At 44.0% G+C, this 17,920-nt stretch overlaps 1 protein-coding gene across 3 annotated transcripts in view; it reads left to right on the plus strand.

The window, feature by feature from the left end:
- Positions 1-17,920, plus strand: part of mrpl48 (mitochondrial ribosomal protein L48) — a 59,648-nt gene that overhangs the window by 30,485 nt on the left and 11,243 nt on the right. For 2 of the 3 annotated variants that reach the window (XM_085999462.1, XM_085999461.1), the window contains exons 5-7: positions 1,967-2,136; positions 2,762-2,864; positions 4,966-5,055. In XM_085999462.1, coding sequence (XP_085855588.1) covers positions 1,967-2,136; positions 2,762-2,864; positions 4,966-5,055 — 363 coding nt within the window. The remainder of the gene's footprint in view (positions 1-1,966; positions 2,137-2,761; positions 2,865-4,965; positions 5,056-17,920) is intronic. The other variant, XM_085999463.1, reaches the window with a different exon arrangement.

Raw genomic sequence — 17,920 nt, forward strand, 5'->3', positions numbered from 1 at the left:
GAATCTGGAACAGTACCCATGGATTGGAGGGTAGCTAATGTTACCCCACTATTCAAAAAAGGTGGTAGAAAGAAAACGGGGAATTACAGACCGGTAAGCCTGACATCGGTAGTGGGAAAATGCTAGAGTCCATTATAAAAGATGTAATAGCAGAGCACTTGGAAAACAGTGACAGGATCGGACAAAGTCAACATGGATTCAGAAAAGGTCAATCGTGCTTGACTAATCTACTGGAATTTTTTGAGGATGTAACTGGTAAAATAGATAAGGGAGAACCAGTGGATGTGGTGTATTTGGACTTTCAAAAGGCTTTCGATAAGGTCCCGCATAAGAGATTAGCGTGTAAAGTTAAGGCACATGGGATTGGGGGCAAGGTATTGACTTGGATAGAGAACTGGTTGGCAGACAGAAAGCAAAGAGTTGGAATAAACGGGTCCTTTTCTGAGTGGCAAGCAGTGACTAGTGGGGTACCGCAGGGGTCGGTCCTTGGACCCCAGCTATTCACAATATATATTAATGATCTAGACAAGGGAACTAGATGTAATATCTCCAAATTTGCAGACGACACAAAGCTGGGTGGGCGTATGTGCTGTGAGGAGGATGTCAAGAAACTCCAGGATGATTTGGACGTGTTGGGTGATTGGGCAGAAACATGGCAGATGCAATATAACGTGGATAAATGTGAGGTTGTCCACTTTGGTGGCAAAAACAGGAAGGCAGATTATTATCTAAATGGCAATAGATTGGGAGAAGGGGAAGTGCAACGGGACCTAGGTGTCCTTGTGCACCAGTCGCTGAAGGTAAGCATGCAGTTGCAGCAGGCGGTTAAGAAGGCAAATGGTATGTTGGCCTTCGTAGCGAGAGGGTTTGAGTTGTACAGGGTCTTGGTGAGACCACATCTTGAGGAAGGATGTTCTTGCCATGGAAGGAGTTCAGTGAAGATTCACCAGGCTGATACCTGGGATGGCAGGAATGACTTATGAGGAGAGATTGGGTCGATTGGGCTTGCACTTGCTGGAGTTTAGAAGAATGAGAGGTGATCTCATTGAAACTTATAAAATTCTGACAGGACTGGACAGACTAGATGCAGGAAGGATGTTCCCGATGGTCGGAGAGTCCAGAACCAGGGGACACAGTCTAAGGATAAAGGGTAGGCCATTTAGGACAGAAATGAGGAGGAATTTCTTCACCCAGAGAGTGGTGAACCTGTGGAACTCTCTACCACAGAAGGCGGTAGAGGCCAATTCATTAAATATATTCAAGAAGGAGTTGGATATATTTCTTAAGGCTAAAGGGATCAAGGGGTATGGGGAGAAAGCAGGGACCCGGTACTGAATTTGGATGATCAGCCATGGTCGCATTGAATGGCGGAGCAGGCTCGAGGGGCCGAATGGCCTACTCCTGCTCCTATCTTCTATGTTTCTATGACTACCCTACCTATAGGCCATTGGCTTGCTGGGTTATCTGGAGCTGTTTGGGAAAACTTGTAGTTCCCCATGAGCGATTCAATTAATGAGCCAACTAGTGAATCGTCAGCTGTGCCCGGCCTGTAGTACTGTGGACCTGCCTGAATCAGAGGATTGACCCAATCTTCAGTAGCAAAGTGCACCACCATGGAATTAACTCAACTCCCATAGTGATGCAGTTTACCTCTCACTGCAAGAAGCATAGTTACTGGTTGGTAATTAGACAACTGACCAGTGTGGATGTGAGCCCTCTGCATGTACCAGGAACTCCTCGCAAGCGGCATGATGATCAGCACAACTTCTTAGAAAATGTGAGAGCCCATTTCCACAACTTCCCTGATTACAGCATGGGGACGCACACAATATCTCATCAAATGGTGGTTCTACCAGTTGGAGGCTTGGAGTGTCCCTCTACACCAATCACATTTGGCTTTCATGAATCTGAGTGCCTTTAAATCTTGGTGTAAATTGCACAAAAATTTAAACTGTTTTTCCAACAGCCACGAAAGAAAAGAGAGAAGTTACAGATGAAGCAGCTCAAGACTGGCACTGACACAGAGCATGGTGTCCTAAATATCCAACTTACCGGCTATGACATGACACTTGTGGAACACTACAGTCAGTACATCCACAGGCTCTGCAACCAACTAAAGATCAAAGTGGAGGAAAGGTAGCAAACAATGCTAAATGGATCACCAGTCTGCAGTCAACTGCAACAACTTGCATTTGTATAGACTTTAACGTCGATAAATGTCCAACAGTACTTCAGAAAAATGTAATCAAAAAACTGGGGCTGAGCCAAGGAAGTAGAGATTAAGAAGGTGTGACCCCTTGGATTTTAAGGAAGGTCTTCAAGGAGGAGAGAGAAGTGGAGGGGTTTAGGACAAAGATGGAGTTTGAGGGTGTGGTTGAGCATATTGATGGCTGCAGAAGTATTGTGGCAAATGGAGGGCCAAAGGCTTGGCATTTGGAAGTCTGACAGTGCAGTTGTAGGTGAATTGGGAGAGAGTCATGGATCCAGCAGGGTGTCGGATAAGGGTTAAAAGATTCTCCTTTTAACCTCATTAAAAAATTAAACCATGAATTTATTTTCCAAGTCTTGTCCCCTAAACAAAAAGCACAAATTCTTTATACATGTCTTCATTTACTCTGTCCCTTCTCCCCCCAAAAATTGGAGAGTAAATGATAATATTTATCCTTTGATGTCTGTTCTAATATTACTTTGAATGTTCAGTTTTATTGAAACGTTAAAATACTGTACTATGTAGAAGTGCTTCTGCTTTTCTTTTTCACAGCTATGCAGTGCCTACCAAATCCACTGAGATCGCCGTGTTACAGGAACAGGGCACTAAGATGAATGTGGAAGGTGTTATTCGTTCCCATGAGAGAATCGTACAGGTATTGTGAGGTTTCTTCACTTGCATCCCTAAAAATATTTCTCATACTTCCCATTTAAAATTTCTCGTATGCTATGCATTTTTTTTACTAGCACACAAGATGGAAATGAATTTTGCTCCCATGCTGTGCTATTGCCACTCCCAAGCAGCCTGCTGGTGGATTCACAGTAATAGATAATGTATGTTTTTTTTTAACCTCTTCCTATGGGAAAGCAGTTCATCTGGCACTGCTGACATCAGGAATATGCCACGTGGGAAACTGTAAGCACAATTTTGTGTTCAACCACTCATTGGCACAAGTTGTATCTTCAACAAGCTGCTATTTATTTCATTTTAACAAAGTTTAATAGGATTTTTTTAAGTAATCGGTTATATCACTCTTGGCACGAGGAGAGTTAAGATCCAAGTTGGTTCTAACTGCAAATATTAACTTTTTTTTAATATGGAGGCTACTGAATGCAGAGGAGTGAAATGCCTACTGTAATGAAGAAAATACAAGATCCAGTTCTCTCTTGCATTCTATGAACAGCCCTTCCCATTTAAAACAGACCACAGTTAGGTCATTCATCGCAGCTTTAGCACATTTGCAATATGACAAGTTAAATATGGATGAGGAAGGCCATTAGACCCTGTTACAGTTGATCCATCCAGAATGTCCTTAGTGTTCCATGCTTCATTTCAGCATCCAATTGTTTCTTAAATGATTCCAGGGTTTTCATCTCCTACAGTGTCCAGGACACTGGCCCAGATTTTGCGGTCGGAATACGGTGATGCTAACATTATTAAGGAGTAAATCGGACAGCAACTTCCGGCGGCCACACATGCACAGTTAAACGCGGAAATACAGAAGTTGCTGTCTGACCGGTACCTCACCGAGAGACTTGGCATTCAAACACATGAAGGGCGTGAAATTGGTGTACTTACCCACTAGATACCCACTAAACACGCCAGAAAAAGTTAGGGTTTGTCCATTCAAGTGTAAATGAATTTTTAATGACGTGATAAGTCTTAATTACTGACAAACAACCTCTCTGGCACTGAAAATTTAATTTTAAAAGTGTGGAGCCTCATTCCTTCAGATTTTAATTATTCGTGGAGATTTAAATAAAAATTAAAATAAGAACTTTTTTTTCCCTCTTTCTTTCCCCCTCTCTCGTTTTCTGTACATGATTTTATATTGAATTAAATATTCTGACTTGCACTTCCTGGTTTAGACTCTGCATGTCTCAGTGAGGATTCTTCAATCTGGTTGAGGAGACATGCTGTTGCTTGACCTGTTCACACTCGTCCCAGATCCCCTGTAGAGGGCGCCACGCTGAAATGGCTCTCTAATCGTCAGGAGTTGCCACGCAAAAGCCCACGAAAAGTCTGTGGGCAGCTGTAAGCGTAATGAATGGCGATCGCCGCTGACCACAAAATCCAGGCCCACCTATTAACCACATTTTGACTGAAGAACTTTGTGTCCCCTTGTCCTGCTCTCACAATTTAATGATATCTTATTCTGCTATTATCAGATATATCGAAAGATTGTAGTCACCTCTTGAGCCCTTTTGAATCCGTTTCCCCAGTCTTTCTTCATACCTCAGACACTAAGGACTAGCTTATGGCTCTTCTTTGACTGACCTTCACTGCTTAAATGTTTCCATGGCCAGAACAAGACACAATACAGTCTGAAGAGAGCACTATACATGTTTGAGCATGACTTGCGCTCTACTATTTTGGCTCTATAGTTCCACACTCTGATTGCTTTGCTGATTGCTGTCCTCGGATGTGGGATCTACATGCTAGTTGCCATCATGCTCACAATGTGCTGTGCCCGAGCTACTACTCGGCTAACCTGTAGTTTCCATGTAAACAACATGAGGTGCAAACCTTTGGAACTTATAATGCAATGGAGAGCAGTGCCAACAGTCTCTGATCAGCAGTGGTCCTTCTAAATTAATCTTGTTCCTGCACTTCACTGATTGAACTAGGACTGGGGTATCCTTTATACATAATGGGACCTTGTAGCATGCTGTGTGATTTATTTTATAATTATATATTGTGGAAAAGGTTAAGTGAATCGGTACAGTTTTTTAAAAAATTATGTCTTAAATTTTCAGGTTAGTGGTTTGAGTTCAGTTCTCGCTCCAATTGTTGTGGAAGTCCTTCAAACTAATCAGCCGGAAGGTGTACAGCTGTGCATCAAGGCGGTAAGTGTCAAAAGCTGATCATTTTGGAAAACTTCACAGCACGGTCCAATTAACCTGCAAGAACAGCTGCTCTTTCCTTTTTATATTGCATCTGTAGTTTAAGAAAAAACAAAAGCAACAGAAGTCTCTGACATTAATAGGTCTAATCAAAGTATTTTGTGCATAGAATCTGCAGCACAGAAACGGGCCATTTAGCATATCCGGGCTGTGCCAAGTGTTTATACTCCACATAAACCTCCTCCCGCTCGAATTATCTCTTGCCATCCTGCACCCATTTCCCTCTATTCCCTTCTTCCTCATGTATCCCTTAGTTGTGGGTAAGCTATTTTTAAGCACAAGACAGAAATTCTATGTGGCTGTGACCCAGCTTGAGGTTTTAAATGAAATGGCCACAGCTGGAAATAATTGTACTTAGCAGGCGTGTGCAATTCTCCATTTAATTTTGTAGTTCAAGCAATGTGCAACTTTTGTTTCCAGCCTGATGCAGCCTTTTTTCTCTCTCAGGTTGATTTATTTTGTTTTCCCTTTTGCTGGTATTCCCACAAGGTTTTATTTCCTCCCTTCTTTCAGCCTCCCCACGGCCATTCCTCTGTTGAGAGAGATAAACAACCTGCTCCAGGTCTCGGCCAAAGGAGCTTTTCACCAGGCAGTTAGCGGGGCAGAAGAGTGGCCCTGGATGTCTGTTTTTCCTCCCTGAGCTGAAGTATCCGACCTCTACTTGATACTCCCTCACCCCCACCACCACCCCCCCCCCCCCCCACACAATTTTGTCTGGATTTTGGGCACAATTGATCGTCAGATTAATTTGTAGTACAGTGTGGTGGAGCACTTTAATATCACCCCAGTTCTTGTGTTTCAAGCAACTGAGTGTCAGATTTGATGTTTCTTGCGTTTGATTCCTCAATTCTATTTGTAATCCTCTTCAGGTCCGCCTGTTGCACGTTCATTACAGGAAACTTTGGTTTATCCGGAGGTTAACTGTCCGGAATGCTCGATCCACCGGCAAAAATCAGGAGCCGTTTCGTTAGGTTTTTTTTCTTTTCGTTGCTTTTTTTTCACCAGTCAAGCTCTGCAAGGTCTCGCTGAAGCTGTTGCTTAGCTACAGAGACGCTTGCAAGGTACAGCCAACTGTTTAGAAGCTGTTGCTAAGCAACAGGGTTTGTTGCTAGATACGGAGCTCAAAAGCTCCGTATGTTTTAACATTAGCGCTGGTTTGTCCGGCAGTTTTGATGGGACGGCAACAGCTCGGTCCCGTCGGTGCCGGATAGCACAAAGTTTCCTGTAGTTGAAAAAGTATAGTAAAGGAAAGAATAACCAAGAAGGAGGATGAGACAAAAAATAAGCAACAGAAATCTAAAGGGGGGGGAAGTAAAGTAAGAGAAATAGAACGCAAAGTGTGAAACCCAACAAAACAGGAGAGAGATTTAAGAAGGAGAGCGTCAGAATGGCGAAACCTGATTGATTAGTCTTAAATATGAGTCGTGAAAATACTATCAATATGAAGTTCTCACAGCTTTCATGTTCAGTAGATTTCTAGCATTAAAGAATAATCAGCAATGGAAAGGTTATATTGTAGAGCCTCAGAAGCCATTATTTAATCCAGAGGGAAATTATACAAGGTCACTGCACTGATGTTAAGTAAGAGGTAGTCACAAGGGTGTCCTCCAGCTGGCATTGATTGTCATGCACTTGGGCTTTTAACACACCAGTTGGGATCTGTTTTTGTCTTTTCAATGCAACAGCTTTTTGCTGTTTGGTTCTTATCAGAAATTAGCATTGCTGCAGTTACTATTTAGAACACAAGGAGATGGGAACACAAAACGTCATTCAGCTCATGGTGGCATCTGGTCCCTGTACACTTATGTAAGCTTTATATGTTTTATAATTTTTTATTCTGCTGTATACTTTTTAAGTGCAGCTACTGAAACACCTTTAATTTATTTAAACAACTAACTTTGCTGTTTACCTGGGCTCAAAATAGAGAAACTGAAGCAAGACTCCTAGAAAGCTTGAAAAAGAAATGAACCCTCTAATATATACAGAAGTTGACTGTCTTTTTGATCTTTCAGCCTTAGTAAACATCAATATATATTACTAAAAAGTAAGGTACATTTGCATCTCTCTTATTTCACCATCTTTTTTTAAGTAGAATACTGTTAATACTTAAAAGATGGTTTGGAAGAAGAACAACGGAGAATGTAAGCTGAAGGGGGAGAAAGGGACAATGAGGAATTTCTTGGTATAGGGACCGTGTTGAGAATTTTTGGGCTGACTCAGTTCCAGGAACAACCTACTTTGAAAATTCCACTAGAAATTTCCATATTAGATGTCATAGAAAGTTTAGACTTCAGTAGACACTATACTGATGAATAAACCTTTTTCGTGTAGTTTCTGTATGTTAAAATGACGACTAAAGCTTCCTGAATAGCTTAGTTGGTGAAGGCGGTGCGTAGCTGAGCCATACAGACTAGAAATCCCCAAGTTCAATTCCTGCCTTGTTCTTGATTAACTAACTGGGGTGGTAGATCAGGGTGCAAAATTGGTCCCAACTCCCCTGAGTTAAGGAAGTGAAAAAAAAAATCGGCCATGGTTCCTGGTCCTGGTCGCTACCCAGTGACCACTGCTGAAACATGCATGTGTGTGAGGATTGGATTAGGCTTGGCTGTGATGCTTCCCATGGTGAATAGCCTACCAATACTGTGGAGGTTTACACATGAAGAATGGCTACTTGAGCAAAGTGCCAGGTGGCAATCGGTACCTATGAAACCATACCCCAACATGAGTCAGAACCTTCAGAATGACAAGGAAAATTGCTTAGCCCCACTAAAAAAAAAAAAAAAAATGAAAAACTGAGAAAGAGTTTGTAGGGGAAGACAATACAGGTTGAGCATCCCAAATCCGGAATGTTCCGAACTCTGGGACGATTGGTGGCAGGGGTCTGGAATCCGGACACCCTGCGGGAGGCTTACCAAAAACCGGAAATAGCGCAACCTGGGCCCAGGCATTTCGGACTCGGCATGTGTTTCTGATGTCCGAAGTCCAGAAATATCGCAACCTGGACTCGGGCGTTTCCAAACTTCGGAAATATCGCAACCTGGGCTCGGGTGTTTCCGGACTTCGGACATCAGAAACACGTTCCGAAGTCTGGAAAAACCCAAAAACTGGCTGGACCTCGGTCCCGAGGTTGTTGGATTCGGGACGCTCAACCTGTATTACAAAATTATATACTTGCATCATTGATCATTATGGAACTCTCCTCTGCACAATTAGGTAAGATACATTGTAAATGATCTGCTAAATTTAACCCTGAGCTGCAGACTATTGGGTGTAGGATTTTAAAACTAGCCCCAGTGTGATGGGAGTCAATGTGGATCAGACTGGGTGCATGGTCCACCAAACCAAATCGCCCCCTGTCATTTTTCCAGCTTCCTCAGCAGCGGAGCCTGCCACTTTGATTTTAAGTTGATTGATCTTGAGTTGGATTCAGAGAGGTTAGCCAACTCTTGGCTTAACTTGAGTTGAACTTGATCTTGAAAACAGCTGGCTTAGCTACCTCTAGTTTATGTTTGTTCATTTAGTCATTTGTATATGTTATTTATCCATAATGCTGAGACGTAGATGTGACTTGTCCCACTGTAGGTCAATCTGGTTTTAAGAGAAAGAAAAATGTGTTGTTATGGTAATATAGTACATATAATATAGTACAATGTAGTGATGTATTTACATAGAATTACAGCACAGAAACAGGCCATTTCACCCAACTGGTCTATTCTGGTGTTTATACTCCACATAAGAACATAAGAAATAGGAGCAGGAGTAGGCCAATCGGCCCCTCGAGCCTGCTCCGCCATTCAATAAGATCATGGCTGATCTGATCCTAACCGCCAATCTACTATCACAGAACCATCTCCTGAATCTAACAGAATTAGACACACGAAATAGGAGCAGGATCAGGCTACATGGCCCCTGGGCCCGCTCCACTACCCACAGGGCCATGTCCGATCCGAACCTAGACTCATGTCCAAATTCCTGCCCGCTCCCCGCAACCCTTAATTCCCTTTACTTCTAGGAAACTGTCTATTTCTGTTTTAAATTTATGTAATGATGTAGCTTCGACAGCTTTTTGGGGCAGCATATTCCATGGACCTACCACCCTCTGAGTGAAGTAGTTCCTCCTCATCTCAGTTTTGAAAGAGCAGCCCCTTATTCTAAGACTATGCCCCCTAGTTCTAGTTTCACCCATCATCGGGAACATCCTCCCCGCATCCACCCGATCCAACCCCTTCACAATCTTATATGTTTCAATAAGATCGCCTCTCATTCTTCTGAACTCCAATGAGTAGAGTCCCAATCTACTCAACCTCTCCTCATATGTCCATCCCCTCATCCCCAGGATTAACCGAGTGAACCTTCTTTGTACTGACTCGAGAGCAAGTATGTCTTTTCTTAAGTATGGACACCAAAACTGTACGCAGTATTCCAGGTGCGGTCTCACCAATACCTTGTACAACTGAAGCAATACCTCCCTATTTTTATATTCTATCCCCCTAGCAATGAAAGCCAACATTCCATTGGCCTTCTTAATCACTTGCTGCACCTGCATACTAACCTTTTGAGTTTCGTGCACCAGGACCCCTAGATCCCTTTGTACTTCAGTACTTTCCAGTTTCTTGCCATTAAGATAATAACTTGCTCTACGATTTTTCCTGCCAAAGTGCATAACCTCACACTTTCCAGTATTGTATTCCATCTGCCAAATCTCTGCCCACTTACTTAGCCTGTCTATGTCCCCTTGCAGGTTTTTTATGTCCTCCTCACTCACTACTTTCCCTCCCATCTTAGTATCATCTGCAAACTTTGATATGTTACACTCGGTCCCCTCCTCCAAATCGTTAATATAGATTGTAAAGAGTTGGGGACCCAGCACTGACCCCTGCGGAACACCACTAGTTACTGATTGCCAGTCTGAGAATGAACCATTTATCCCAACTCTCTGCCTTCTGTTAGATAGCCAATCCTCTATCCATGCCAGAATATTACCCCCAATCCCGTGATTTTTTATCTTAAGCAATAATCTTTTGTGTGGCACCTTGTCAAATGCCTTTTGGAAGTCTAAATGCACTACGTCCACTGGTTCCCCTTTATCCACCCTATATGTTACTTCCTCAAAGAACTCCAGCAAATTTGTCAAACATGACTTCCCCTTCATAAAACCATGCTGACTTTGTCCTATTAAATTATGATTATCCAAATGTCCTGTTACTGTCTCCTTAATAATGGACTCCAAAATTTTACCTACCACAGATGTTAGGCTAACCGGTCTATAGTTTCCAGCCTTCTGTCTACTGCCCTTTTTAAATAAGGGTGTTACATTAGCAGTTTTCCAGTCTGCCGGGACCTTTGCTGAGTCCAGGGAGTTTTGGAAAATTATTACCAATGCATCCACAATCCCTACCGCCACTTCCCTCAAGACCCTAGGATGTAAGCCATCAGGTCCAGGTGATTTATCTGCCTTGAGTCCCATTTATTTTACCGAGTACCACTTCCTTAGTGATTTTGATAGTGTTTAGCTCCTCCCCCCCTGTTTGTCCAGTGTTGGGATATTCTTAGTGTCTTCTACTGTAAAGACTGATACAAAATATTCATTCAGTGTTTTTGCCATCTCCATATTTCCCACCATGAATTTCCCGGTCTCATCCTCCAAGGGACCAACATTTACTTTAGCCACCCTTTTTCTTTTTATATAACTATAAAAACTCTTACTATCTGTTTTTATATTCTTTGCTAATTTACTTTCATAATCTATCTTCCCTTTCTTAATCAATCTTTTTGTTATTTTTTGCTGTCTTTTAAAGTTTTCCCAATCCTCTATCCTCCCACTAGATTTGGCTACCTTATATGCCCTTGTTTTTAGTCGAATACTATCCTTAATTTCTTTACTTAGCCACGGATGGCTGTCTTTTCTTTTACACCCTTTTCTTCTCAGTGGAATATATATTTTTTGGAAGTTGTAAAATAACTCCTTAAATGTACACCACTGATCATGTATCGTCTTACCCTTTAATCTATTTTCCCAATCCACTCTACTCAATTCCACTCTCATACCTTCATAGTCTCCTTTATTCAAGCTTAGCACGCTTGTTTGAGATCCAACCTTCTCACCCTCTAATTGAATATGGAATTCAACCATGTTATGGTCACTCATTCCAAGGGGATCCTTTACTAGGACATTTTTAATTAATCCTGTCTCGTTACACAGGACCAGATCTAAGGTTGCTTGCCCCCTGGTCGGTTCAGTTGCATACTGCTCAAGAAACCCATCCCTAATACACTCAATGAACTCATCCTCAAGGCAGCCCTGCCCAATTTGATTTGTCCAATTAATATGATAGTTAAAATCCCCCATAATTATAGATGTTCCCTTATTACAAGCCTCAACTATTTCCTGATTGATACTCCGTCCAACAGAGTTGCCACTGTTCGGAGGCCTATAGACTATGCCCACTAGTGTTTTTTTCCCCTTATTATTCCTTACCTCCACCCAAACTGTTTCATTATCCTGATCTTTTGACCCAATATCATTTCTCTATATTACAGTGATTCCTTCCTTTATTAACATAGCCACCCCACCTCCCCTTCCTTCCTGCCTGTCCTTCCTGATCGTTAAATAACCTGGTATGTTTAATTCCCAGGCATTGTCACCCTGCAGCCATGTTTCTGTAATGGCCACAAGATCATACCCATATGTAGTTATTTGTGCCATTAACTCATCTATTTTGTTACGAATGCTACGTGCATTCAGATAGAGAACTTTCAAATATGTTTTGTGACACTTAGTTCCTGCTTTTGCCCTTTTTATTACTTTACCTTTTACTCCATACCTTATGCCCCTTCCTGACACGCTCTGGTTTTTAATTTCCCCACTGCTACCTAAGTCTATGACCTTCTCTGTTGTCATTTTTATTATTTGCTCTCTAGGAACCTCCCCCCCCACTAATTAGTTTAAAGCCCTCTCTACAGCCCTAGTTATATGATCCGCCAGGACTCTAGTCCCAGCACTGGCCAAGTGAAGCCCGTCCCAACGGAACAGCTTCCTCCTGCCCCAGTACTGGTGCCAGTGTCCCAGGAAGCAAAACCCATTTCTCCCACACCAGTCTTTGAGCCACGCATTTAACTCTCTAATTTTATTTGTCCTAGCCAAATTCGCTCGTGGCTCAGGTAAACCCTTGAGGTTCTGTTTTTTAATTTGACCCCTAGCTGCTCATACTCCTTTAACAGAATCGGCTTCCTAGTCCTATCTACGTCGTTTGTACCAACATGGACCACGACAACTGGATCCACCCCCTCCCACTGCAAGTTTCTTTCCAGCCCAGAAGAGATGTCCTTAACCCTGGCACCGGGTAGGCAACACAGCTTTCGGGACTCTCGCTCTCGGCTGCAGAGAACTCTATCTATCCCCCTAATAATACTATCCCCTACCACTACAACATTTCTATTTACTCCCCCCTCTTGAATGGCCCCCTGTTCCACGGTGCTGTGGCCAGGTTGCTCATCCTCCCTGCAGTCCCTGCTCCTGTCCCCACAGGGAGTAAGAACCTCGAACCTGTTGGACAAGAGCAAGGGCTGCGGCTCCTTCAACACTACCTCCTAGATCCCTGTACCTGCCTCACTCGTAGTCACACCGTCCTGTCCCTGACCATGGGCTACATCTGAATTAATTAACTTCATAGGTGTGACCACCTCCTGATACACAGAGCCCAGGTACTTCTCCCCCTCCCTGATGTGTCGCAGTGTCTGAAGCTCAGACTCCAGCTCATCAACACGGAGCTGGAGTTCCTGTAGCAGCAGACACTTGTCACAGACGTAATCACCGTGAGCCTCAATGGGGTTCACCGGCTCCCACATCTCGCAACAGTAACACATCACCTGCTCCATTCTATGTAATTAATTAAATTTTTTATTGTTAGTTATGGACACCCTCTGCCCGATTTTAGATGCTAGTATCCCCTTTAATTAATTGGATTTAAATTAAATCAATCCCTCCAGTTACACCAGTTAAATGGTTTACCAACAGTCACTCTGCACCAGAAAGGCCTTATTAACTACAACCCACAGAGTTAAAGTTTGAAAAGAGCACCTAACTCACACTTACCCAAACTCAGAGCACTCTTTGATGACTCGCACTCAGTGCTTGCTCGCACTAGGACTGGTCTTTTTATACTGTTTGTTTGTTTACAGCCAAATGAGTCACCCCTGCTGATTGGTTAGAAAACTGGTTTCTACTGCCTGCTGTGCCAATTTACTACTCCTGCAGTGTAACCTTGTTTTACTCTTCTTAAACCAACAGAATCCCAAATATTTAACTTTTCCCCTTTACTTAAACTGCTTAAGTAATCTTATCAAGAATGATTTAAAGAGAAATAACAATTAAAGAACTCTCACACTTACCCAAACTTAGAGCACTCTTTGATGACTCGCACTCAGTTTTACTTCTCTTCCACCCTGCCTCCGTATCCCTCTATTCCCTGCTCCCTCTTGTATGCATCAATGCTCTCTGCTTCAACCATGCCATGTGGCAGCGAGTTCCACATTCTCGCCACTCTCTGTGTAAAGAAATTCCTCCTCAATTCTTCATTTGATCTGTTAGTGACTATCTTATATTTATGCCCCCTTGTCCTGGATTTGTCCACAAGTAAAAATAGTTTCTCCACATCTACCCCAATGAACCCCTTCATAATTTTAAAAACCTCTATCATGTCGCCTCTTGGTCGTCTGTCCAGAGAAAAGAGCCCCAGTCTGCTCAATCTTTCTTGATACAGGAAACTTTGTGCTATCCGGAGGTGAGCTATCCGGCAATCTGGAGCCACCGGCAAAAATCAGCAGCCGTTTTTTATTCTTTTTGTTTGTTTTTTTTGCTTTGTTTGAACAGTCAAGCTGTACAAGGTCTGTAGCTATAGCAACAGCTTCATCTACAGAGCTTGCAGGCCACACCCGAGTGTTTAGAAGCTGTTGCTAAGCAACAGTGTTTGTTGTCAAATACGGAGATAAGAATCTCCGTATCTCTCAACATTAACTCTGGAGAGTACGGCAGTTTTGAGGCAACGGCAGCAGCTCGGTCCCGTGGGTGCCGGATAGCACAAAGTTTCCTGTAGTTGCATCCTCTCAATTCTGGTAACAGCCCAGTAAATCTTCTCTGTATGTTCACCAGTGCTTCAATGTCCTTTTTGTAGTATGGAGACCAGACTGTTCTCGGTACTCTAAGTGTGTTGTAACTAAAGTTCTATATAAATTTAACATTACCTCCCTGCCTTTGTATTCTATTCCTCTAGATATGAACCCCAGTACTTTGTTTGCACTCTTTATGGCCCTATCAACTTGTGTTGCTACTTTTAGCGATTTATGTATCTGTATTCCCAGATCTCTTTGCTCCTCTACCCCATTTAGTTTCTTCTCTTCCAAGGAAGATGTGGTCTCCTTATTCCTTCTATCAGAATAAACCATCTCACACTTTGGTGTACAGGAAACTTTGTTATATCCGGCACTGACGGGACCGAGCTGTTGCCGATCTATCAAAACTGCCGGACATACAAAGTTAATGTTGAAGCATACAGAGGTTTTCATCTCCGTATCTGACAACAAACACTGTTGCTTAGCAACAGCTTGTAAACAGTCGGCCCGTACCTTGGAAGCGTCTCTGTAGCTTAGCAGCTTCTGAGAGACTTTCCAGAGCCCGACTGTTGAAAACAAAGCCACGAGAAGAAAAAAAACCTAACGAAACGGCTCCTGATTTCTGCCGGTAGATCGAGGTTTCCGGACATACAACCTCCGGATAAACCAAAGTTTCCTGTATTGAATTTCATTTGCCATCTATCCACCCACACTGCAAGCCTGTTTATGTATTCCTGTATTTTGGTGCAGTCCTCCACATTATTAGCTATACTCCCAAATTCGTATCATCTGCAAATTTCAACACCGTACCTCCAATTCCTGAGTCCAAATCATTTATTTATATATATGGTAAACAACAGTGGTCCCAGCATGGTTCCCTGTGGAACACCATTTCCCACTCTCTGCCAGTCTGAGAAACTTCCCTCTGTTTTCTGTTTTGTATTCATCTTTTAATCCGTTCTGCAACTTGGTCCGAACTCAATTTGTCCTGACCTTTGTCATGAGTCTCTTATATGCCACCTTATCGAAGGCCTTCTGAAAGTTCATGTCTACCACATTCGGTGCTTTGCCCTTGTCGACTCGTGCTGTTATTATTGTACTATAATTAATCATTTGCAGACTACGTCTTTTAGTTTTCACTGGGAGAGAATTTGATTTATCCTTGTTAGTGTCTATAATGATCCTCATTTTACAGAATTGTTGCAACCGTTAGGGGAGTTATATTTCAAAAAAGTGCAGCCTTGGAAAAAGAGGTGCTTCTCTGTGACCTCTGAGTTTGCTGTGTCGTTAAATTCCTGCTGACAAAAAGCAAGAGATGAATGGCGTAAAGTGACTTGAGCAGTGCTGAACAAATTGACGTTCACCATATTGATTTGTTGGATGTGGCACTGGTCACGTGTTTGTTTCTTAAGCAAATGGTAACTGCCCTGGGAAGCAAGGTAGCACCTAGTTCTCTTGTTAACCCTTTCAGCCCCCATTTCTGGGGTTGGAATTTATCTCGATACACAGTAGATTACAGCTGTTGCAATGTTCCCTTTAAACATTGCGTTTGTCTCTTAACTGGTAAATATGTTTGCAATTTTTTTTTTTTTTTTTTTTAAAGAACCCTAGAAGCCTCTCAGATTTACATCCATTTTATGATACAAAATATATGTTGTGACTTTGGGTCACGCTATTGTGATGTGATGTGCCTCAATAATTCCGAGACTCGATGTTAGCGAAACAAAACAAGGCTTTTATTAACTTAGAAGGTAACACGTAGTGGAGAGAGGTATCTTCCATCCGGATGGCTGCAGTACTGGATATGAGGCCAGACTGAGCTTGCTTACATAGGGGCCAGGTATGGGCGGAGCCCTACACACAACACATTCCAATATACAATACAATGGTGAGGAAACGGAGCTGGGGGAAGGGGAATGAAACTGAAACCGACCACAGTCACAGGCAGTGATGAATGGAATATTTCATCACATTCACCCCTTCTATAGATTTAGTCTGTTCGGGGGTTTGATAGTCCTCTGCGACCGACGTGGCTCTTGCGGTGCCGCGGGTGTCGACTGGGTGTCCCCGGTAGCCTCCTGGGTCTCTGCCGGGGGTGCCGCCAGGGTTGTTGAAGGGGTAGTTGGTGGGGGTGCTGTTGGTCGATGTTCTTCCGGGGGTGATGAAAGAGTAGTGGGTGGGTAAGAGTTGCTGCGATCGTTGTCGCTGCTATCGCCGTGGTTGTTGTCGTTACCGGCTGGGGCGACGTCTTTTATGGACACGGTGTCCTCCCTTCCGTCGGCGTGCCGGACATATGCGTATTGGGGGTTGGCGTGGAGTAGGTACACTGGCTCCACGAGAGGGTCCGTCTTGTGGCCCCTCACATGCCTTCGCACGAATACCGGACCTGGGGTGGAGAGCCATGACGGCATGGATACGCCTGAGGTGGATTTCCGGGGAAAGACAAACATTCGTTCATGAGGCGTGGCATTAGTGGCAGTACACAATAGCGACCGTATCGAATGGAGCACATCCGAGAGGACTTCCTGCCAGCGGGAGATAGGGAGGCCCTTGGTCCTTAGAGCTAGAGTGACTGCTTTCCATACTGTCCCGTTCTCTCGCTCCACTTGGCCGTTACCCCGGGGGTTGTAGCTGGTGGTACGGCTCGTGGCGATCCCCCTGGACAGCATGTACTGGCGTAGCTCTTCACTCATGAAGGACGCCCCCCTATCCGTATGGATGTAGCTCGGCATACCGAACAGGCAGAACAGGCTGTTGAGGCATTTAATGACCTTGGCGCTGGTCATGTCTGGGCAGGGGAAGGCGAATGGGAACCGGGAGTATTCATCCACAATGTTCAGGAAGTAAACATTGCGGTCGACGGACGGGAGGGGGCCCTTGAAATCTAAGCTGAGCCGCTCAAAGGGCCGTGTAGCTTTGATTAAGTGGGCTCTATCTGGGCGGTAGAACCGAGGCTTGCACTCAGCGCAAGTGCGGCAGTTCCTGGTCAGAGACCGAACTTCCTCAATCGAGTAGGGTAAGTTACGGGACTTTATGAAGTGGAACAGCCGCGTGACCCCTGGGTGGCAGAGGTCGTTGTGGAGGGTCTGTAGCCGATCCCCGGTGGCGCTGGCACACATCCCTCGTGAGAGGGCGTCAGGGGATTCGTTAAGGGCCCCTGGCCGGTAAATGATGTCATACTCGAAGGTGGAGAGCTCGATCCGCCACCTAAGAATCTTATCATTTTTAATCTTCCCCCTCTGTTTATTATTGAACATAAACGCTACCGACCGCTGGTCGGTAAGTAGGGTGAAGCGTTTGCCGGCTAGGTAGTGGCGCCAGTGGCGCACTGCCTCCACGATGGCTTGGGCCTCCTTTTCCACGGAGGAGTGTCTGATCTCGGGCCCTTGGAGGGTCCTCGAGAAGAAAGCTACGGGCCGCCCCGCCTGGTTGAGGGTGGCCGCCAAGGCGAAGTCAGACGCATCACTTTCCACTTGAATTTGAGTGTTCTCGTCCACTGCCTGTAGCGTGGCCCGCTCAATATCCTGCTTAATGCTTTTGAAGGCGGCGTGGGCCTCAGCAGAGAGCGGAAAAGAGGATGCTTTCAAGAGGGGGCGGGCTTTGTCGGAGTAGTTGGGGACCCATTGGGAATAATAAGAAAATAACCCCAGGCACCTTTTCAGGGCTTTGGGAGTGTTGGGCAGGGGCAGCTCCCGTA

The sequence above is a fragment of the Somniosus microcephalus genome, chromosome 10, assembly GCF_052327205.1.
Source record: "Somniosus microcephalus isolate GS21.2 chromosome 10, FLI_Smic_1.0, whole genome shotgun sequence".
NCBI lineage: Eukaryota > Metazoa > Chordata > Chondrichthyes > Squaliformes > Somniosidae > Somniosus > Somniosus microcephalus.